General features: G+C 48.9%; 1 protein-coding gene across 1 annotated transcript in view; it reads right to left on the reverse strand.

Annotated features, from left to right (window-relative positions):
* Positions 1 to 22,935, reverse strand: part of Arfgap3 (ADP ribosylation factor GTPase activating protein 3) — a 42,038-nt gene extending 19,103 nt beyond the window's left edge. Inside the window, exons 1-5 of the mRNA XM_042698008.1 lie at positions 22,764 to 22,935; positions 16,052 to 16,170; positions 12,055 to 12,127; positions 10,763 to 10,894; positions 9,434 to 9,517 (exon numbers count right to left, since the gene is read on the reverse strand). Of these exons, the coding sequence (XP_042553942.1) occupies positions 9,434 to 9,517; positions 10,763 to 10,894; positions 12,055 to 12,127; positions 16,052 to 16,170; positions 22,764 to 22,832 (477 nt within the window). The 5' untranslated portion in view covers positions 22,833 to 22,935. The remainder of the gene's footprint in view (positions 1 to 9,433; positions 9,518 to 10,762; positions 10,895 to 12,054; positions 12,128 to 16,051; positions 16,171 to 22,763) is intronic.
* Between the last annotated feature and the right edge of the window lie 497 nt (positions 22,936 to 23,432).

Consider the following 23,432-nt stretch of genomic DNA (forward strand, 5'->3'; position numbering starts at 1 on the left):
GGCAGGGTGCCGGTGGCTTACACCTGTAATCCTAGCTACTCAGGAGGCTAAGACCTGAGGATCGAGGTTCAAAGCCAGCCCGGGCAGGAAAGTCCATGAGACTCTTATCTCCAATAAAAACCACTAGAAAGCTGGAAGTGGTGCTGTGGCTCAAGTGGCTTTTAGAGCGCTCGCCTTGAGCTGAAGAGCGCAGAGACAGTGCCCAAGCCCAGAGTTCAAGCCCCACAACCAACCAAAAAATAAAAAGAAAAAAAGAAAATAACTAAAAGCAAAATGGCTAAGGTGTGGAACAAGGCCCTGAGTTACAAAAAAATCCAATATCACCAAAGATTTTAAAAAGAAATAAAAGAAAATCAGTATGCAGGAGGGGAGCTATCACAATGTAAATAACCACTTTTTTTTTTTGTGAGTCATGGAGCTTGAACTCAGGGCCTGGTCACTGTCCCTGAGCTTTTTCACTCAAGGCTAGTGCTCTACCACTATGAGCCACAGCACCACTTCTGTTTTTTTTTTTGTTTTTTTGGGGGGGAGTCCGGTTGTGGGGCCTGAACTCTGGGCCTGGGAGCTGTCCCTCAGCTCTTCAGCTCAAGGCGAGCGCTCTATCACTTGAGCCACAGTGCCAATTCCGGCTTTTTTCTTTTGCTTATGTGGTGCTGAGGGCCTCATGATGCAAGGCAAGCACATTACCACTAAGCTACCTTCCCAGCCCCCACCACTTCTGGTTTTTAGGTGGTTAATTGGAGATAAGAGTCTCACAGACTTTTCTGCCTGGGCTAGCTTCAAACCATGATCTCAGCCTCCTTAGTAGCCAGGATTATAGGTGTGAGCCTCCTGTGCCTAGCACCAGTCCACCATTTTATTTTTTTTTATTGTAAAGCTACTATACAGAGGGTTACAGTTACATGAGTGAGGTTATGAGTACACTTCCTCTTGAACATTGTTACCCCCTCCATTGTTTTCCCCCTACCATCCCCTCCCTCCCTCCCTTCCCCGAGGTTCTTTTTTTTTTTTTTGGTTGTGATTAAATGATTACATAATTTCAAAGTCACAAGTTCATTCTAACTTCCCTGGAGCAAATTGTCTACCACAGTCTGTAATATATAACAGTGTTCACATGTTATATACCATATTTGTGATCAGCAGCATGGGGATATTTAGTAGTGGTTCAACCAGATGAGCGGGAGTTCTTTGTTTCTTAAGTCCTGTTAGTTTTGTCGTATCACCTAACCTTTTGGATTTAGCATCCACTTATGAGGGAGACCATGTACCGTTTGTCTCTTTGTTCTTGGCTTACCTCGCTCAACATGATTCCTTCTAGCTCCATCCATTTCCCTGCAAATGCCATTATTTTGTCATTTCTAATGGCTGCATAATATTCCATTGTGTATAGATACCACAATTTTTGGATCCATTCATCTGTGGTGGGGCACCTAGGTTGTTTCCATATCCTAGCTATTGCGAACAGTGCTGCAATAAACATGGAGGTGCACGTGTCCTTGTATATTGGTTCCTGTTGTTCAGGGTAGATGCCTAGAAGTGGTATGACTGGGTCGTAAGGGAGGTCAATCTTTAGCTTTCTAAGGACCCTCCAGACTGCTTTCCAAAGTGGTTGTATAAGTGTACATTCCCACCAGCAGTGTAATAGGGTTCCTCTTTCTCCACATCCCCTCCAGCATTTGTCGTTGGCTGATTTGTGGATGTGGGACATTCTGACTGGGGTAAGGTGGTATCTCAGGGTTGTCTTTATTTGCATTTCCTTCACCACCAGGGATGATGAACATTTCCTCATGTGTTTCTTTGCCATTTTTATTTCTTCATTTGAGAAGTCCCTCTTTAGTTCCCTTGCCCATTTAGTAATTGGTTTGTTAGGTTTGGGAGGGATTAGTTTCTTGAGTTCCCTGTATATACAGGATGTTAACCCCTTGTCTGATATATTGCTGGTAAATATTTTTTCCCAATTAGTTGGTTGTCTTTCTAGCTTAGTTGCGATAGATTTAGCTGTGCAGAAGCTTTTTATTTTAAGGTAGTCCCATTTGTCGAGTCTCTCTCCAACTTGTTGTGACCCTGGGACTCTGTTCAGGAAGTTCCTTCCTGTGCCTATTAGTTCAAGTGTCTCTCCTACTCTGTCCTGCAGTAGTTTCAGAGAGTCAGGTTTAATGTTAAGGTCTTTAATCCATTTTGAGTTGATGTTGGTGCATGGTGATAGGCTGGGGTCCACTTTTAGTTTTCTGCATGTGGCTGCCCAGTTTTCCCAGCACCAGCGGTTGAAGAGGCTGTGTTTCTTCCATTGTATGTCTTTGGCTCCTTTGTCGAATATCAGCTGGCTGTAGGCCTGTGGATTTATATCTGGATCTTCTATTCTGTTCCATTGGTCTTCGGGTCTGTTTTTGTGCCAGTACCATGCTGTCTTTGTGATTATAGCTCTGTAGTAGAGTTTGAAGTTCGGCATGGATAGCCCTCCCATATTGTCTTTATCCCCTAGAATTGTTTTGGCTATTCTAGGTCTTTTGTTGTTCCATATAAATTTTTGGACTGTTTTCTGTATTTCAGTGATGTACGTCATTGGGATTTTAATAGGAATTGCATTGAATTTGTATATTAGTTTTGGAAGTATCACCATCTTTACTATATTAAGTCGGCCTATCCAGGAGCATGGGAGGTCTTTCCATTTCCTAGTGTCTTCTGCAATTTCTTTCTTTAACTTTTTATAGTTCTCATTAAATAGTTCTTTTACATCTTTGGTTAGGTTAATTCCTAAATATTTTATTTTTTGGGAGGTTATTGTGAATGGGGTTGCTCCCTTTATTTCCCTCTCTTCCTGTGCGTTATCAGTGTATAGGAAGGCAACTGATTTTTGTGGGTTTATTTTGTATCCTGCTATTTTGCCGAAGTGACTTATGATTTCTAAAAGTTTGGGGATGGAGTTTTTGGGATCGTGGAGGTATAGTATCATGTCGTCTGCAAAAAGGGATAGTTTCACTTCTTCTTTCCCTATGCGGATCCCTTTAATGTCTTTTTCTTGCCTTATTGCCCTGGCTAAGGGTTCTAGGACTATGTTGAAGAGGAGTGGAGACAGTGGACATCCTTGCCTTGTTCCTGTTTTTAGGAGGATTGGTTGTAGCTTTTCCCCATTAAGTATGATATTGGCTATTGGTCTGTCATAAATGGCTTTTATTGTTTTTAGAAATGTTCCTTCTATTCCTATTTTCTCCAGAGCTTTTAGCATGAATGAATGTTGAATTTTATCAAAGGCCTTTTCTGCATCTGTGGCGATAATCATGTGATTCTTGACCTTGGCTCTGTTGATATGCTGGATTACATTTATTGACTTACGTATGTTAAACCATCCCTGTGTCTCTGGGATGAAGCCTACCTGATCATAGTGTATTATTTTTTTAATGTGTTTCTGGATTCTGTTAGCTAGAATCTTGTTAAGGATCTTTGCATCTGTGTTCATCAAGGAGATTGGCCTGTAATTCTCCTTTTTGGTTGGGTCTTTGCCTGGTTTGGGGATGAGTGTGATATTGGCTTCGTAGAATGAGTTTGGGATAGCTCCCTCCTTCTCTGTTTCTCTGAAGAGCTTGAGGAGTATGGGTATTAGTTCTTCTTTAAAGGTCTTATAGAATTCTGCTGTGAATCCATCTGGTCCTGGGCTTTTTTTTGTTGGAAGACTTTTGATAGCTTCCTGTATCTCATTATAGGATATTGGCTTATTTAATTGGTTAACTTCTTCTTTGCTCAGTTTGGGTAACTTGTATTTCTCTAAAAATGCATCCATTTCCGCCAGATTTTCTTCCTTTAGAGAGTATAGCTTTTGAAAGTAGTCTGTTAGAATTGTTTGGATATCTTGGGTACGTGTTGTGATGTTTCCCGTGGCATCCCTAATCCTATTAATATGGGTTTCCTCTCTTCTTTTTTTAATTAATCTTGCCAACGGGCCATCAATTTTGTTTATTTTTTCAAAGAACCAGCTTTTTGTTTGGTTTATTTTGGTTATGGTTTTCTGATTTTCTAATTGGTTAATCTCTGCTCTCAATTTGGTTATCTGGCTTCGTCTAGTAGCTTTAGGTCCCATTTTTTCTTGTTTTTCTAGCTGTTTTAGTTGCAACATGAGATTATTTACTTGGTCTGTTTCCATTCTCTTGATGTGGGCACTGAGGGCAATAAATTTGCCCCTCAGGACTGCTTTTGCTGTGTCCCACAAGTTTCTTTGTGAGGTGTTTTCATTTTCATTGAGTTGTAGGAAATGCTTTATTTCTTTTCTGATCTCTTCTGTTACCCAGGCCTTGTTAAGGAGTGTGCTGTTCAATTTCCATGTATTAGAGAAATTTCTGCGGTATGCTTTGTTATTGAGAGCTAGCTTGATTCCACTGTGGTCAGATAGGATACAGGGGAGTATGTCGATCCCTTTGTATTTGCTTAAGTTCCTTGCATGAACTATGATATGGCCTATTTTGGAGAAAGTTCCATGAGCTGCTGAGAAGAATGTGTACTGTGTTGTTTTAGGGTGAAATACTCGGTAGATGTCAGTTAATTCCGCTTGAAGTATGGCCTCACTTAATTCGGTAGCTTCTTTGCCAATCCTCTGGTTGGTAGACCTGTCCTTTGGTGAGAGTGGCGTGTTAAAGTCTCCTAGTATTATCGTATTGGGATCTATTTTATTCTGTAAGTTTGAGAGCATTTGTTTAACATATCTGGGTGCACCGATATTTGGGGCATATAAGTTGATGATGGTTATATCCTCCTCTTGGATTGTTCCCTTTATTAATATGTAGTGTCCGTCCTTGTCTTTCTGTACTGATTTTAATGAAAAGTTTATTTTGTCAGATATCAGGATAGCTACACCTGCTTTCTTATTGGGGGAATTTGATTGGTAGATCCTTTTCCACCCCTTCACTCTGAGTTTGTTTGTATGTTTGGCTGAGAGGTGGGTCTCCTGAAGGCAACAGATGGATGGGTCTTGTTTTCTGATCCAGTCCTCAGTTCGTTTTCTTTTAATTGGCGAATTCAGCCCATTTATATTAAGAGAAAGTATAGAGAGATGCATTGTTGTCCCTGCCATTCCGTTTTCCTAAGTTTTTCTTCTTTCCTTTCCTCCTGTGCTTGCTCAGTTAGACTTTGAGTAATGCCTGTTTGGGGCAAGTCCCAGTTCCTGGTTGCTTTCTTCAGGTTGTGTCCCCCCTCTTAGAATCCTTTGTAATGCTGGCTTAATGTTTATGTATTCATTTAGTTTTTCTTTGCTATTAAAAGTTTTCAGTTCTCCATCGAATGTGAATGCTAGCTTTGCCGGGTATATCAGTCTGGGTTGGCAGTTATTGGCTCTCAGGGCTCGTATGGTGCTTTCCCAGGCTTTTCTTGCATTCATTGTTTGTGTGGAGAGATCTGCAGTGATTCTAATTTTTTTCCCGTTGTAGTATAGCTCCTTCTTCATTTTTGCTGCATGCAGGATTGTTTCCTTATTATTCAGATCCATCATTTTTACTATAATGTGCCTAGAAGTGTTTCTCCTGGGATCTTGCTTGTTGGGTGTTCGATAAGCTTTTGTGATGTAGTTAAGATGGTCGTTTTTGAGGTGGGGAAAATTTTCATTGACTATCTTGTTAAATAGGCGTTGCATTCCCTTGCTCTGGAATTCCTCACCTTCGTCCACTCCGATTATGCGAAGGTTAAATTTTTTAGCATTATCTGCTTGCTCTTGAATTTCCCTTTGGTTTAATTTGAGTGATTTTTCCATATCTGTCACTTTTTGGTCCAGTTGGTGTATTCTGTCTTCTGTATCTGACACTCTACCTTCCATTTCATTCACTCTGTTGACCGTGGCTTCTATTGTGGTTTGCATGGTGGAAATGGATCCCTTTATGGATTCAATGTTGGTTCTCAGAGTACTGATCTCACCTCTCAATGAGGTGAGATCAGTATGCATTACCTCTAATTTGGCGTTTATCTCACTTCTTACTGAGGTTTGTGCAGCTTCTATTTTTGCATCCAACTTTTGTTTGATATCCTGTATATCTTTTGATAGTTCATCCTTGTGCTCTTTCAATTTCTGATCCATTTCTCGCTTTATTTCTTGAGTCATTGCCTCCAGCAACCCTTGGATGTAGTTTTTGTCTTCCATTCCTGCTTTGCTCCCACTGGGGCTCTCCCCTGCGTGGCTGCTGGCTTTTAAGGTGAGCTTGCTATCCTGGGTAGTGGTAAACCTTGTGATTTTTCTCTGTGATTTTCGCATGGGGGTTCAGGAGACTGCTCTTCAATCTTGTTTTGGTGTGTCTATCTTTGCTTGGTTGCTGATTCTGTATTGGTAGAGAGAGTCTGTGCCTGATCTGGATTCTGTTGGGAGCCTATTTCCAGCTGCTATTCTGACTTACTTAGGATTCTCAGCTCTCTGCTGTAGCAATTCCCGCCTTTGGAAGGGTTGAGCAGCCTAGACTGCTTGTGTTTGCTCCTGCGGGTGCTCTTGGGAAGATCAGATGCTCTGGATGCACTCTCCCAAATACTGGAGTCTGCTATGGGCTCCTGATGTGTTTTTGTTTGTTTGTTTTGGGCTGGTTGTGGGCTTGAACTCTAGGTTTGGGTGCTGTCCCTCAGCTCTTCAGCTCAAGGCTGGCACCCTACCATTTGAGCCACAGCCCTACTTCTGACCCTTTTTGCTTTGTTCAGGCGCCGGTCCCCGGGCCTGGTTCTGGCCCCAGCCTGGAGCGCGCTCGTTAGGCCTGTGCTAATGTGTATACCACCTAGGTTATGCAGCCTGGAGGACACAGTTCAAATTTCTTCTACTGTTGGTAGTCTTGACCCAAGGGCGCTGTTCCTGGCTTGGGCATTTAAGCTCCCTTCCAGGGGCGCTCTTGCTCTGGCCTGGCCAGCAGAGTGTGCTCCACCAGCTGGTGGAGCTCTCGAACAGTTCCCAGTTTTAGTGGGTCCTGTGGTCCGGATGTTGGGGTAGGGAGTCTAGGTCAGGGTCTGGGGATTCCCTCCAGCTCTGGTCTCCCTTGATGGATTCACTGTCCCCTGTTGGGTACTCACCCTGTAGGTCGTCAGTTGTTGTTGCAATCTGAGTTCAGTTGGGGTGGTTGCGGACTGGGTTGGGCGGCCCCCCGCCGGGTAGTTGCGATCGCGATTGGGCGGGTGGTCTGCCGACAGGTCCCTTTGTCGCGCTGCTGGTGCCGGGCAGCTTTGGCGGGATGGAGCCTCTCCGCTCCGGTGGAGAGTGAGGGGTGGGGGTGGGATCCTCGTGGAGACTCCCGGCTGGTAGGTTTCTCTGTTCCTGGCGATCCGATCCGCTGTTCTGCAATCCGGTACCTGGTGATCTGCAAGCAGCCCCCTGTGTCTCTGTGGCTCCGGCAGCCCCCGCCGGGCCGGCTGGCCGGCGGCTTGGCGCACTGCCGTGCGGCCAGTAAAAGTTGGGGGAGGGGTCTTCGCTCTTGTCTGTTCTGAAATTCTTCTTTTCCTCTCTTTCTTTTTTTGTTATTTTCCACCTCTGGTTTTTCTCTGAGTGTTCGTCTTTTTGTTGTTGTCGGTCTCTTGGGGAGATTAAACGTTGGAACTTGAACTCTCTTTTTGGTTGGAGAGAGCTGTGGCGTTTCCCTACTGCCCCGTCGCCATCTTGATCTCTTCCCAGTCCACCATTTTAATTCATAACATTTCTCAGCTACTGAACGTTATATTCTCTATCTAGTGCTGTGTTAAACAACAGCAATGTGTCCCAGGAGACTACCTCATCTTCATTTTCTGCTTATTTTTTTCTGTTTGTTTTGATTTGAGACAGGAGCTCATTAGATAGCACAGGCTGGTCTCAAACTCACAGTCCTTTGCCTCTGTCTCTCAAATGCTGGGGTGAGAGGTATGGGCCACCAAACCTGGCTTCTAGTAACCATCGATGGTTTTCAATAATAAACACATATGTGCATTATAACAGCCAAAAAATAAATGGAGATTTAGCAGCGTCTTTGGTTTGGATCTATAGAGGCCTGGGTGTGAAGGCGTGGTTCCCAGCCCAGTCCTGGCAGGTTTAAGGGGTGGTGTCTACCAGGAGGTTCCTTGGAGGGATTATGGGAGTCCAGTAGCTAGGTACGGGAGGCTCACGTTTCCACTGTCCGCCAGGATGTGCTATGGTACAGGCCTAAAAACAAGGACCAGACGACCTTAGGCCAGAACCTCCAACCTGGAGAGCCGGAATATATCTTTTCTCCACAGGAGTCGATCATCTCAGGTGACAAACACAGGAACTTACACAATTTTCTATCATTTTAACTTCGAAAGTGAATGAGGACTGAGCCCCTTCTCCGTGGGCAGGGGGAGGGGCAGCCATTGGCACCAGGGCCCCTCCCAAAGGCCAGCTTCAGCTTCCTTAAAGGTGCTGCTTCCAGCTTTGTGTCTCCGCCTTCCTGAAGCCAAGTGATTGGGGCAAATGCACAGAAGTTGTGCGGATTATCCACCCTCAAAGACAGAACACTGCCATCCTCTGCAGCACTGCTGAAAGCTTCTCCACGCCAGGTCCCGGGGACTTGACTGCCTTTCAGGTCATGGTGGCCTTCCAGCACGTACTTGGTGCCCTGCCTATGGGGGCATTGAGATTCAACCCATCCAGCAGCCTTTGTTCCCCAGTTCTGACTGCTGGGGGGCCCGTGACAAGTGCCATGTCAGCCTCCTGTAGCTGAGAGGTGTGCACGCTGCAGCCCGCAGCACATGGGGACAAGCGGCGGCGGCGGTGCAGAGTGGGCCTTTGCTTTTGTGGACCGTGTCCTTCCCCAGGGCTGGCCGAGGGCTGCACTGGAGCCCCCAGAAGGGGCAGGTAAATGACTCTGGGCCACCTGCTTCTGCAGGCTTCCTGAGGTCATTTCTGCCTTGTAGAAGAGTCAGGCTTGTTTGTTACACCAACTTAGCCTGTATCTTTCCAGAAAAGTTTTGGGTTTTGAGTTTTAGAAAACTGGTTTTGGTGCTGGGCTTTGCCCAAGGGGGGCGAGTGCTCCGTCCCTCGAGCCGCATCTCAGCCGCTACCCTCCCTCACTGAAGCTTTGTAGATGTACACGTTTTTTTTTTTAGTGATGATCCTGGAACTTGAACTCAAGGCCTTATTTTCTCACTTGCCTCTTTTGCTCAAACCTGGCCCTCTACCACTTGAGCCACTGCTCTAGTTCTGGCTCTTTGCTGGTTAATTGGAGATAAGAGTCCCATAGACTTCTCTGTGCAGGCCTGCCTCAAACTGTGATCCTCTGATCTCAGCTTCCTGAGTAGCTGGGATTATGGGCGTGAACACTTGCTTTAAAGGTACACTCTTAGTAATGTTCAGAGGGGGCTGGGAAGGTGACTCAGTGGTAGAGCGCTAGCCTTGAGCTGAAGAGCTGAGGGACAGCGCCCAGGCCCAGAGTCCAGGCCCCATGACCGGACCCAAAAAAAAAAAAAAAAAAGTAACGTTCAGAATAAGCACACATACCTCAGGAGTCGCGTGTGCCGCGAAGAAGTCTTCCTCCTTTGGTGGAGGGGATGAAGGTGGGACCATGCAGCTATCAAGCCACAGCTGGAACAGAAGCCAAGCGAGAGTTAGCACTTAGCACACCTCTGTCTGCCAGGGCGAGGGCTCTCTGTGCCCCCTAGAAACTGCCCTGAAGACTGCCACTTCCCATCGCACCACCACCAGCAGGGTGCCCGAGGCGCCTCTAGCAAGGTCTGCCCCCAGGGACAGAGACCCTTCCCTACCTAAGTACAGGTCCCAAACCACAGGCAGCCCTCAGGGTCTCTGCCTTCTACCCAATGGATTTGCCTACTTGCTGCATTTGCTTGTGATGTCAAATTGGCACCTGTGGGCTTTTCAAGTTCATTTTCAGACATGAGGAAAGCAGTACAATGAGCCCTGTGAGGAGCAGGTTCCCTCCCAGCTACGCAAAGGCTGCTTTGCCTCTATGCTTCCATTCTCTATGTTCTCTGCATTCAAACAGGTGGCCTTTCCGCTGTCCACTCAGTGCCACGATGGCCACATACTGGTGCTTGCTGGCGATTTCATTGCAGGAACCTGTCCTAGCTCCTGAGAGCCACCTGCCTGAGGAGGAGCTGTGCTGTACCTGACTGAAAAGGAGTTGTGTTGGCATTGGCTTTGACCTCTTGTGGGGAGTTCAATGTTCACGATCATGTATATACATACACAAATAAAGTTGTTACTGGGTATTGGTGGCTCGTGCTTGTAATCCTTGCTACTCAGGAGGCTGAGATCTGAGGATTGTGGTTCAAAGCCAGACCTGCAGTAAAGGCTAAGAGAATAAACACTGGAAAACTGGAAGTGGAAATTTAGCTTAAAGTGGTAGTGTGCTAGCTTTGAGCAAAAAAGCTAAGTGACATTGCACAGGCCCTGAGTTCAATCCCTTGACTGATAAAAGATTTTTTTTTAAAGTTTGTTTGCTTGCTTATTCTTTTGCAGTGTTGGTGTGGGACCCAGAGCCTGCACGTGCACCCAGTGACCCTCTGGTGCCTTCAGTGAGTATCTTTGAATGGAAACCCATGGCAAATAGGCTGTGAATGGATCCATTTGTGAGAATGTGTTCTGAGGTTGGAAGGAGCCTCACTCCTGGCTCCCAGGAGCGAAGCTTCAGTATTGGCTTGATCAGGGTGCAATGAAAACTGGCCTGACTAGCCCAGAATGGAGAAGCAACTGCACATTGAAACTGGCTCCCAGGGGAGCTGGGTAGATGGCCTTGCAGCTCAGCATGGAGCCCTCGTCTGACTGAACCCAGAGGTTGGCATCTAAGGGACAGGTGGCCCTGCGACTCACGTCGGTGCCATGCTTCCGTGTGGCCTGTGAGGCCAGCGACTTCACTCTCTCCCGGTACAGCTGGGCACTGCGGCTGTTGTACTTCGCGTTGGTGTCATTGGTGGTACAGCCATGTTGATGGAAAAAGGAAGACTAGAGAGGATACGCAGCATATCAATAAATACCACAGGACGCCGCACACCCTGACTGAAAATGCTATTTCACAGAATGGAGGGGTGTTAAAAATGAGACAGTGGTCCCCATCTCCCCCATAATCCACCTCTGCCATTCTGGAAGTGGCTTTGGGAACTCCCTATGCAGTACTACCTTCCATTCATGACCATTAATTTCAATTTCAATTTGGATTTAACAGAATCAGAATTTCTGACAAGTTGGTCAGGGACCCTGCTAACCTTTACCTTGTTCGGTGATTTTTCTTCACGAGCAGAGTTAATACCTGTATCTTACAGCAGAAAGCAGAAAGGGCAATGTCTTAACATCTGGAAGAAACTGCTTTGCCCCCTCTCCTAAGCACGTTTGCAGACATGAGTCTCAGAACTCGTGTCTTAACCCAGGCTTCTGGAAACCCGTACAATGACCTGATGTTGATAGAATCCACTCAGGACTCTCAGTTTGTCAAACATTTAAATAATGATTTTCATAGGAAAAATGGTAAGCTTCTAAGTTAATATTTAATATTTGCTGTACTTTTGTAAGGGCTGGGAATGTGGCTCAGTGGTAGAGTGCTTGCCTAGCCTGTATGAAGCCCTAGGTTCGATTCTTCAATACCATATACAGTTGGTATTGTGGCTCAAGTGGTGGAGTGCTAGCCTTGAACAAAAGCAGCTCAGGGACAGTGCCCAGGCCCTGAGTTCCAGACATAGGACTAACAAAAACAAAACAAAACAAAAACCTTGTAGACATAATTAAATATTAATTTAAATCCATTTTGGCTACAAGCACAAAGTCACCCTGCCATTGAAAACTCAGGCTCTTCTACATCCTCTACTTTGCTCTGATCTTGGAAACGCTGCAGTGCCACTCTGACTCTCCTGCCCGGAGGGTCTGCTGGTCCCCATGCCCGGCACCCTGCCTGGCACTTAGCGCTTACCATTTGCTCAGATGTGGCTCTAAGGACAAGGCTGTGCCCCTAGCCATGGGCCCCAAGCACATGGGGCCGATGGGGGACGGGGGAGATGAGGAGGAAGAGAGGGGAAGGGGGTTAAGGGAGAGCAGGAGGGGGAGGAAAGGGGGAAGAGAAGGGGGAGAGGGAGGAAGAGGAGGAGGAAGGGGAGGAGTCTGAAAGGACTTACCGCATTGGCATTCCCGCCCACTTGCATGCAGCGCAGTTGGAACCAAGACCAGTTAGAATCCAGCTCGGTAGATCTAGACAGAGAGAACATTTCCTGAATGTTCTCTTCCCTGCCTCAGACCACTGAGGAAGTTTGAAAACAACATTCTTTGGGCTTTAGGATGTATTAACAGGAAGGGGGGGCCCCTGGGTGGTGACACTGGGTGAGCAGTCCCTGGCCCTCCTGTCCTTCCTGGGAGCCAAGGCGTTCCAGCCCCAATGGGCTGCTGTCCTCTGTGCTGTCCTGGGCAGGCCCTGGCAGGCTGGCTGTGCCGTGCCACGCTGATCCCTGAAGGACATGACTGGGGCTCGTGTGTACAGCTCGTGTGCTGTACTTTGTAAGGTCCTTCTTTCCCTTTTTTCTTTTTTGAACAGGATCTCACTGTGTGGCCCAGGCTGATCTTGAACTAATGGTCCTCCCTGTGCAGGGATTTACAGGCTTGTACCTCTATACCCAGCTCATTTTGTAATTTTTTTTTTTTGTCAGTCATAAGGCTTGAACCCTGGGCCTGGGCAGCCAGTGCTCTATCACTTGAGCCACAGCACCACTTCTGGTTTTCTGGTGGTTTATTGGAGATAAGTGTCTCATAGATTTTCCTGCCCAGGCTGGCTTTGAACCATGATCCTCAGATCTCAGCCTCCTGAATAGCTAGGATTGCAGATATAAGCTACCAGTAACCTGCATGTAACTTTTTTAAATCAATTTTTTTAAAAGCCTAAACGTGGCTCAAGTGGCAGAGCACTAAGCAAGAAAGCTAAGGGAGAGTGTGAGGTCCAGAGTTCAAGGCCCAGTACTAGAAAAAAAAATTCACCATTAGTTCCACTCCTTCTCAAATGAAAGCTCACACTGAATACCTTACACCCTGAACTGTTTTCTTGCCCACATTCTAGATTGCTGCCCTCTGGTTACACAGATATTCTTAATTGCTGTTTTTGAATCATTTATAAGCATGTGATTCATAGTTGTATTTGTCTGACTTTTAAGAGGTTAGCGGTTAACCCTGCGCAGGTCTGAACAGGTCCTGCTGTGCAGCCTTCTCAGGCTCCAGGCCAGTCCTTCCCTGAGCGAGAGACTCCCCAGATGACTGAACTTCCTGCATGTACCACACAAGGCCATGTTATAAAGGAAGGGCTCAGCAGTGGGAAAGTGGGAAAGAGTACAGTGTAGCTCTGCACTGCCTCAAGTCCAGCGATCGTCTGCTCTGGGTGGGGTATGGTCCAGATGATAACAGCGGATCACCTGTCTGGAGGGAAAAGTCCACAACAACACAAAATCTGAGCCAGGTGCCAGTGGCTCATACCTGTAATCCTAGGACTCAGAAGGCTGAGAGGTAAGAATCCCAGTTCAAAGCCAGTCTGGGCAGAACAGTCTGTGAGACTCTTTATCTGCAGTTAACCACCTAACTGATAAAGCTAAAGGACAGCACGTAGGGCCTAAGCTCCTGAGCTCAAGCCCCAGTACAGGCATGAACACAAACATAATTAACAATATAACTGCCATCTGGTCTAGCAATGGTACTTCTGAGTACTGGCCCAAAGGAGTTTGGAAGCATTCTCAAAGAGACATCTGTAACCCATGTAGAAAGTGCACACAGCTATGCACAACAGCTCAAATGTGCACAGGAGCCAGTGCGTTTGGAGGCTTGGACAGCGTGGAATCCTATAATGGAATAGTACTCAGCCTAGAATGAACTTCTGACCCATGGCACAAAGGGAAAACCTTGAGGAAAGAATGCTAAGTGAAGTAAACCAGTGGCAAGTGACAGATATGTCACATCAGCATGCAAATGACCCACATACAGTAGGGAAATCAAAGAGAATGCAGAGCAGTGGTCAGAATTTTATAAGACAAAGAATTGTGGAGACGGAAGGTAGCACGAATGTATTTCTTAACACTGGACTGTGTATTTAACAAGGCTAGGATGGTAACTGTATGTGTGTTTTACCATAACAGAAAAAAATGGGATAAATAAATAAATGCAATTGCCCTGGCAACTCAATCCCTTCACATTTAAAGAGACAGGGGAGGGAATTATAATGAAAACATTCTGGGACCAAGGGCTGAGACAAGGACAAACAGGAGAAAATGACAGATGCTCTGAAGCTAGGAAAAGTACATTTTTTTCTTTCTTTTTGGCTGAGCTGGGGTTTGTTGGCCATACACTTGCTAGACAGGTGCTCTACCACGTGAGCCACAACCTTTTTTTAAGCTATGTTATTTTTCATGTAGGGTCTCCAATTTTTGCCCAGGGCTAGCCTCAGACCATGATGCTCAATACCAACAAGCTCCCCCACAGCTGGGGTGACAGGCACACACTAATGGGCCTGGCTTATTGAGAGGGAGGGTCTCACTAACACGTCAGCCTCACTAGTCTGGAACCCAGTCTTCCTGATCTCCACCTCCCAAGTACGCAGGATTGCAGGTGTAAGCCACTGTACCCACCTCCTCTTTTCTTTTTTGTTTTTTGTTGGTTGTGGGGCTTGAACTCTGGGCCTGGGTGCTGTCCCTCAGCAATTCAGCTCAAGGCCAAGTGCTATACCACTTGAGCCACAGTGCCACTTCCGGCTTTTTTCTGCTTATGTGGTGCTGAGGAATCGAACCCAGGACCTCATGCATGCAAGGCAAGCACTCTACCACTGAGCCACCTTGCCAGCCCCCCACCTCCTCTTTTCTTTTTCTTTTTTTCTTTTTTTTGGGTCCGGTCGTGGGGCCTGAACTCTGGGCCTGGGCGCTGTCCCTCAGCTCTTCAGCTCAAGGCTAGTGCTCTACCACTTGAGCCACAGCACCACTTCCAGCTTTTTTCTTTTTGCTTATGTGGCGTTGAGGAATCAAACCCAGGGCCTCATGCATGCAAGGCAAGCGCTCTACCACTAATCCACCTTCCCAGCTCCTCTTTTCTTAATTACCCACAGAATTACATGGTTATAAAGGCTTAGTGTACATATTTATCTTTACAAATGGATATCTAAAACATCTTTAAATTATCAAAATATAAAACTATGCTGCAATTATCATTATTATATAGTTTTCACACACTAATACAAATGTCTCATAATTGATTTATATCATCTAGACACAAATGCTCTTTGATGGTAATCCCATTATGTCAATATTTCCCCAGTCATAACATGTGAAATGCAATTGCCTGCCACAATTTCTAATAGCCTGCCTAACTGGTTCCTTACCTGGGGGAAAAATGGTGACAAGAAATAGATGGGCAGAGGCGTGGTGGCCACACCTGAGGTCTGAGCCGGCCGCTCCACGGATGTGGAAGGGGCCCTGGCGAGGGTCAAAGCAGCTGGGCTGGCCTCGCTGGGCTTCTGAGCCCTGAGCTGGATTGCGATCCTTTGGTTCCTTCTATTTCCACTGAGTTCCCTCACAGACGCACTTCCACCCCCCACTGGGAGGCATCTTTCAGTTGAGTGTCTTTCTGCAATGCTCACCATGGCCCCTTACAGGCGGAGGCCACTGTATCACTAATGCCAGACAATTCACCCACCAGAGAGCCAAGTCCTCACATAAGTTTCCACGTCACCAACGTGGAAAGGGCCACCTGCAGTCCCAGGGGATACACTCACTCAGGCGTGGCCCTCGGAGTGCCCTTGGGAGCTGGAGGGCTGACACCCACACAAGGACTCCTGCCAGGCACAGGCCAGGCCTCATCTGTGCCTCCCTGTCCACCTGACCTGCATATACTTTTGGCCTTAGAAGACCAGATGGGGAAGGGATGCAGCTCAAACCCTCCATGCCTCCTGCCTTCACAGCACTCTTGTCTCGTGAGATCTCTACACTCAGAACCCAAAGAAATGGCTCATTTCCCTGAGGAGGTTAGATGTGAGCTGCCCTGATATTCCCTTCATGTCAAATCGAACAGTGCAAGCAAAGGGCAATGATGAGCCAGAGGAAATCCTGCCCACTCGTGCTCCCCAGTCCCCGCCCCCAAAGGGAAGTCACCTACCGAATAAAACTCAAGTGCACACCAAGGGACCGGTGCGACCCTGAGCAGTCAATGCACAGAAACACGCCGTAGGTTATACTGGCCCAGCTGGGGTTTTTGGCACCACAATCAAAGCACACCTGTAAGAAAAATGTGAGAATCAGTTGGTCATTATTTTATTTTTTAAAATATTTATTTATTTTTGTCTGTCATGGGCACTGTCCCTGAGCTCTTCAGCAAGTGCTCTACCACTTGAGCCACAGCACCATTTCCAGTTTTCTGTGGTTTACTGGAGATAAGTATCTTATGGACTTTCCTGCCTGGGCAGGCTTTGAACCATGCTCCTCAGATCTCAGCTTCCTTGGTAGCTAGGATTACAAGTGTGAGCCACCCACGTCTGGTCTTGGTCATTATTTTATATTAGTGGATGAGTCATTAGATAGGCTGTACACACAACTAGCTTGGAAGCTACAATGCATGTACATCAGCAACTTTGGTTGTTGGAAAACCTCTTATCTAGATTTTTTTAAAACTCTCAAGTCTCAGTTTGTTTTAGGATGATAATAATACACACTGTCTAAATACACTAATTGTTATTGATATGGTTAGATTTGCACTGTACTATGCTTCTCACTCAGGATACACCGGGGCAGGACCAGCCCCTCCTGACTCCGCCCCTGCATAGGAAGGGACGTTCTGTTCTGATCATTGCTCTGAGACCCACGTGTGAGGTACTTTGGTACGCAGCAGTAGGTAGTGGTACAAGGAAAAGCCATGCACTGCTGTCCTGTCACCTTTATCTGTCACTTAGAGAATGCTTACCCAGCTCATAGCAAGGAAAGAGCCCTCTGCCGGCTGTGGTCCCTGAGAGCGCCTGGGATGGGGGTGTCTTCCTGTTGCCTTTTTCTTTTTCTACTAGAATGGAGCCAGCACAGACCCAGTGAGAACATAGTCAGTCCGTGTCTGCTGGATTGGGTGGATATGGCTTTCATTCTTTATCTCTCGCTGATCCTGAGAATAGTGTTTACTCTTTATAAACTCCCAGTAAACAGCATGAAACACTCGTGTCCTCAACAATCATCTATACTCCCACCAGACAGCGAGTCAAATGTCCAATGCCGATATCAAAGAAATATATAAATAGTTACTTGTCAAGGATTTATTACTTATAGGTAATTAAAGTCAAACAATTTGTAAATTTCCACAAATAGAAAATTGTCTTTAATTTTTTCCACCTTTAGACATAATTTTTTTTGGCAGTAGTGGGACTTTTTTTTTTTTTTTTTGGTCAGTCATGGGGCTTGAACTCTAGGCTGGGCGCTGTCCCTCAGCTCTTCAGCTCAAGGCTCTACCACTTGAGCCACAGCACCACTTCCAGCTTTTTCTGCTTATGTGATGCTGAGGAATCAAACCCAGGGCTTCATGCATGCAAGGCAAGCACTCTACCACTGAGCCTTCCCAGCCCAGTAGTGGGATTTGAGCTTAAGAGCTATGTTTCCTTGAGCACTGTACTGCTTGAGCCACACACCAAGTCCTTTTTGCACTTGTTAGTTTTCAAATAGAGTCTCACTTTTTGCCCAGATTACCAGGTCTGTGATCCTCCTATTCGTACTTCCCCCACAGCTGGGATGACAGGTATACCCTACTGCACTCAGTTTTTTCTGTTGAGATGGGACTTGGTAAACTTTGTCTGGACTGGCCTTGAACTGTGATCCTCCCAAGTTGCTACGATTCTGTGATCCCTGTGCCTGGCACTTTTCAAGGCATTAGCCATGTTTCTAAAATCTGGACAGACTCACACCACTCGTTATGATCAGTGGGGCTGGAGTGACAAGGGGCAGACTCACACCACTCATTATGATCAGTAGAGCTGGAGTGACAGGGCAGACTCACACCGCCCGTTATGATCAGTGGGGCTGGAATGACAGGGCAGACTCACACCGCCCGTTATGATCAGTGGGGCTGGAGTGACAATGGACAGACTCACACCGCTCGTTATGATCAGTGGGGCTGGAATGACAGGGCAGACTCACACCACTCGTTATGATCAGTGGGGCTGCAGTGTTAAGGGGCAGACTCACACTGCTCGTTATGATCAGTGGGGCTGGAAGGACAGAGCAGACTCACACCACTCGTTATGATCAGTGGGGCTGAAGTGACAGGGCAGACTCACACCACTCATTATGATCAGTGGGGCTGGAGTGACAATGGACAGACTCACACCGCTCGTTATGATCAGTGGGGCTGGAATGACAGGGCAGACTCACACCGCTCGTTATGATCAGTGGGGCTGGAGTGACAATGGATAGACTCACACCACTCGTTATGATCAGTGGGGCTGGAGTGACAAGGGGCAGACTCACACCGCTCATTATGAATGGTAGGGCTGGAGTGACAAGGGGCAGACCATCTCAGACCCCATGACAGTTGCTGAGGCACCAAGGAAGGCTGGCATTGGAGCGCTGGTCTCTGCGGGCCACACGCTGGTCTTGAGGAGTGAGTACAACTATTCATGCAATTGGAGTTCAGTGTAGTTTTGTGTAGCAAAATGTTTTCAAGATAGGATTAAAAGGCATTTGGGGCCAGGTGCCAGTGGTTCACACCTGTAATCCTAGCTACTTAGGAAGCTGAGATCTGAGGATCACATTCAAAGCCAGGCTGGACAGATAAATCCACAAGACTCTTCCAATTAACAGGTAAGAAGCTAGAAGTAGGGTATGGCTCAGGTGGTAGAGAACTAGCCTCAAATGGAAAAGCTGAGAGTGTGGGGCCCTAAGTTCCAAGTCCCAGTACATAAACAAAAAGAACAAACAAAAAACAGGGCTGGGAAGGTGGTGTTTTGTGGTAGAGTGTTTGCCGAGCATTCATGAAGCCCTGGGTTCAACTCCTCAGTACCACATACACAGAAAAAGCCAGAAATGGTGCTGTGGCTCAAGTAGTAGAATGCTTGGGCAAAAGCAGCTCAGGGATAGCACCCAGGCCCTGAGTTCAAGCCCCAGGACTGACAAAAACAAAACAAACAAACAAACAAAAAACAGGTGGTGTATAGGTAAGTGGAGAACACTTGGCTAACTACACAAGGCTCTGACCAACAGAGCCAAGAAATTGCTGGAACATAGCTGCAGAGCAGCTGTGTCCTGTCCATCATGGGTGCAGACGCTAGGCTTGCAGGGATGAGTGAACAGGAGGATGGAAACTGAGATACACAGGGACAGGGGAAGGTGAGGATGGAGGCTGGGCTTGCAGGATGGGTTAACACTGGACAGCACGGTGTGTAGGATGGGACTGAGGAGCATGGAAGGCATTAGAACCAGATCTGTTCCTCGCCATGCTGCCTTGCTGCACCTGTGGGGGCAGAGCCTGCCCTTTGAAAGTGGGGGGCTTGTGCTGACTGCATATCTGACATCTTGCAATCCCAGGCCAAAGCCCAGGTCTTCTAAGCAGAATATTAGTTCTCGGAAAGATGACAACTAAAACAACTTTCAACTGTGAATGTGACATAATGCTGAGGCAGGTGACAGAGCTCCCAGGGGCCGGTGTTGAGTGTCCTCTGCAGAGGGACCACTGGCCCCTCGCCAGGCCACGTGTGGCCCCTCTGTGGCCTTGTCTGCTCTCCTCAGTGGGCCTGTGATGTGGGTAACACTTTCCTGTTTCATCTTGAAATTCTTGCTAGCGTTTCCATTTCTACAGTTCACAAAGCATGCGCTGGTCTCCATGGCATTCTGGAGAGACCACTGTGTGCGTTAAGCATTGCGTCTGTGGAGGGTGACGTGGGAGCCGGCCGCTCCCAGCACCTATTCGCCACCTCACCACCACTGTGCATCCCACAGCAGAAAGCACTGGCACACAGCCCGCCCGCCCTGTGCTAGAGGCTCATCGAAGGTGGGCATCTACACCCCTGTAAACACACGTCCTGTCCGTCAGCACACACACCCTGTGCTTTGCACTAGGTTAGCACATTGTAGATTTGGAACAAAGTAGACATCCTATAGCAAACAAGGAGTTCACAAACCAGAAACCTGACCCTGTGAACCTTGTCGCAGGTTGTACTGTGTGTGTGTGTGTGTGTGTGTGTGTGTGTGTGTGTGTGTGTGTGTGTGTGTGTGTGTACACCCTAGGACACTCTTAGCTTTTTCCACTCCAGGCTAGCACTCTACTGCTTGAGACACAACTCTACTTCTGGCTTTTTTGTTTTTGGTCGATCCTGGGGCTTGAACTCTGGGCCTGGGTGCTATCCCTGGGCTCCTTTTGCTCAAGGCTAGCGCTCTACCACTTGAGTCACAGCACCACTTCTGGCTTTTTCTGTGATTAACTGAAAAGTGTCATGGATTTTTTTGCTCCGGCTGGCTTCAAACTGTGATCCTCAAATCTCAGCCTCCTGAGTAGCTAGGATTACAGGCATGAGCCATCAGGTTATTTTTCTTTAACCACTTTTCTTGACTTAAGTAACTTAGTGTCTTTTCTTACAACCCATTATTTAAAATGTAAAAAAAAATTTAAGTGCTTGTTGCCCAAGTATACAGACCATTAAACTCCTTTCCGTGTTTGTCCAGAGATTGGTTTCCAGCCTCTGATCAAATGGTTTCAAACCAATGATCAAGAAGTAGAGGAAATTCCTGGGAAATATTATCAGGAAACATTTTTTGAATATTGATTTAAAATCATACTGCAGATTATGAAACACCCACAGCACCATTCTTCATAATGAAAACAATATCTGACACTTGTGAAAGAAGCTCTTCTTGGGCCATCTCTCTTGATTCTCACAATAGTTCTTTGAGTTAAATCTGGTTCACACTCCCAATTTCACATGATTAAATTAGGCAGAACTAATCTCTTCAGAGTGACACAGCTAGAAAATAGCAGAGTTGGAAGTAATAACTTTACGTGTTTGTTTTTTTTTTTTTTTTGGGTCGGCCGTGGAGCTTGAACTCTGGGCCTGGGCGCTGTCCCTCAGCTCTTCAGCTCAAGGCGAGCGCTCTACCACTTGAGCTACAGCGCCACTTCTGGTTTTCTGGTGGTTTATTGGAGATAGGAGTTTCACGGTCTCTCCTGCCCGGGCTGGCTTTGAACCACGATCCTCAGATCTCAGCCTCCTGAGTAGCTAGGATTACAGGCGTGAGCCACCAGCTCCTGGCACGTGTTTGTTTTTTTAAGGCCCACCTATATACCTCCAAAGTGTCTCTTGGTATAATGACACTGATTTATTTAAAAGGGACACCTAAGCCAGGTGATGATGGTTCACACTGTAATCCCAGCCACTCAGGAGGCTGGAAGCTGAGGATCACAGTTCAAAGCCAGCTCTGGCTGTAAAGTCTAAGAGATTTTTATCTCCAAATAAAGACAGAAAGAAAGAAAGAAAGAAAGAAAGAAAGAAAGAAAGAAAGAAAGAAAGAAAGAAAGAAAGAAAGAAAGAAAGAAAGAAAAAATGGAGCTGTGGCTCAAAAGAGCTTGAAGGGAAAAAAAACTAAGGGGCAGGACCCAGGCCCTGAATTCAAGCCCCAGTACCAGACAGAACACACTCAGATCCATTGATGAGCTTAATCAAACAAAACATATGTTGATCTGAGATAAAGTTTCACCTGCTAACTGTAGGTCCAATTACACCAAGTCCTATAAACGGATCGATATGAACTTCAAAATGAAGAAATGGCCAAGGATGGCCACTGAAGAATTTCTGTAGTCATGACCCTGTAACTTTCTGAGGCCCAGGAAATCACCCTGTGCGCTCCAGGGTGAGCTGGAGCCCCTCCTCGCTCTTGGCGGATGTCCCCCCTCCCGGGGTCCCCTCCCCACGCCTGGCGGACGTCCCCCCTCCCGGGGTCCCCTCCCCGCTCCTGGCGGACGTCCCCCCTCCCGGGGTCCCCCTCCCCGCTCCTGGCGGACGTCCCCCCTCCCGGGGTTCCCCCTCCCCGCTCCTGGCGGACGTCCCCCCCCCCCCCCCGTGGCAGGGGGGAGCTGGCCGGGGCCGGCGCGGACCGGGACAGTCCACGCTGACACGACAGCCCTTTGCACCCGCGGGTTCCACGCCACGTGGCCCCTCAGCATCATCACCACACCGAGTTGTAAAAGTTCGGGGCGGGTGAGTAACCGATGGGGGGGGGGGGCTGAGGCTGCCACAGGGGCAGAGGGAAGGAACCACCCCGGGGCTCCAACAGGTGGCTCCCCCGCCCCGACGACGCGGAGCGGCGGGTCCGCTTCCCCGGCGCCCCGCGCTGCCAGCTGGCGCGGCGGACCGGCGTCTGCGGCCCCGGGGGCCGCGGGGACCCCCTGTGGACGTCCGCCCCCCACTGGCTCAGCGGGGCGGGGCCCGAGCCCCCCCCCCGCCCCGGGTCTGCTCCCCGCCGGTGCCAGGGACCCCCGGGTGCCGGCTTCCCGCCCCCATCCCCGGTGGCGGGGCCCAGGGCCCCAGGACCCCCGGCCTTCCCTCGGAGCCCGCGGGGGGGGGGGGCGACGTCGCGCTGCCGGGACCCCCCCCGCCCGCCCCCGCCGGGCGCCCCGGAGTGCGCCCCGCCCCCCGCCGAGGCGCAGGCCGGGGGGCGGCGGCGGCGGACCCCCGCCGAGGTGGGGCTCGCCGAGGCCGGCCCCCGCCGAGGCCCGGCCGCCGCGGTCCTCAGTGCGACGTGTCACTGGCGGGCGGCTCCTCCTCCCGGCCCGGCCGCGGGCGCCCACAGGGGCCGCCCCGGGGCTCGGCCGGGCCCCGCAGGCCCGACACACCCCTGGAGGTCCCTACCTTGTTGGTAGGCACCGAGCGGAGGCGCTTGAAGATGGCCAGGATGTCCTGCTTGCTGGGGTCCCCCATGGTCACCAGACGACCGCGGTTCCGCGGGCCCCGCCAACCGGGAAGAGCCGACTCGGAGCGGTTGCCGCCTCCCCGAGACCTAGGAGACCGAAGGGGCGGCGCCGCGCGCGCCGAGAGGCCACGCCCACCGCCACGCCCGCGGCCGCGCTGGGGCTCAAGCCCCGCCCCGGGCGCCGCACGCGCACGCGCAGGAGCGCGCAAGTCCTGGACAGGCCGCCCAGTCTTTCTGAGCCTCCCAGATTCGCGGCCCGCGGGGCGGCGAGGGGGAGACTAGGTGGGAGCGCGCTCCCCCTCACCCACGGGACCCCCAGCACCCCCACCCCCCCGCCGGCAGTCTGGTTCCACGGCCACGTCCGCCCAGAGGGCGCCGGGCGGAGCGGAGGCAGAGCCGGGCAGGGCGGGCGGTCGGGCCGAGCAGGGCAGCGCCCACCCGAGCTGCGCGGGGTCCAGGGCTCGCTTTCCCTTTCCATCCTGGCCCGCAAGCCCTGGGGGAATCTGCTGAGTACCCCGCTCGCTCTGAACCCCGGACCTCACCCTGGCCAGGCAGGCACTCCACTGCTTGAGCCACACCTTCCTGCTTTTCTTTTTTTCCTCTTCTTA

Source organism: Dipodomys spectabilis, unplaced genomic scaffold (assembly GCF_019054845.1).
Source record: "Dipodomys spectabilis isolate Male_0828 unplaced genomic scaffold, ASM1905484v1 ptg000230l, whole genome shotgun sequence".
In the NCBI taxonomy this organism is placed as follows: Eukaryota; Metazoa; Chordata; class Mammalia; order Rodentia; family Heteromyidae; genus Dipodomys; species Dipodomys spectabilis.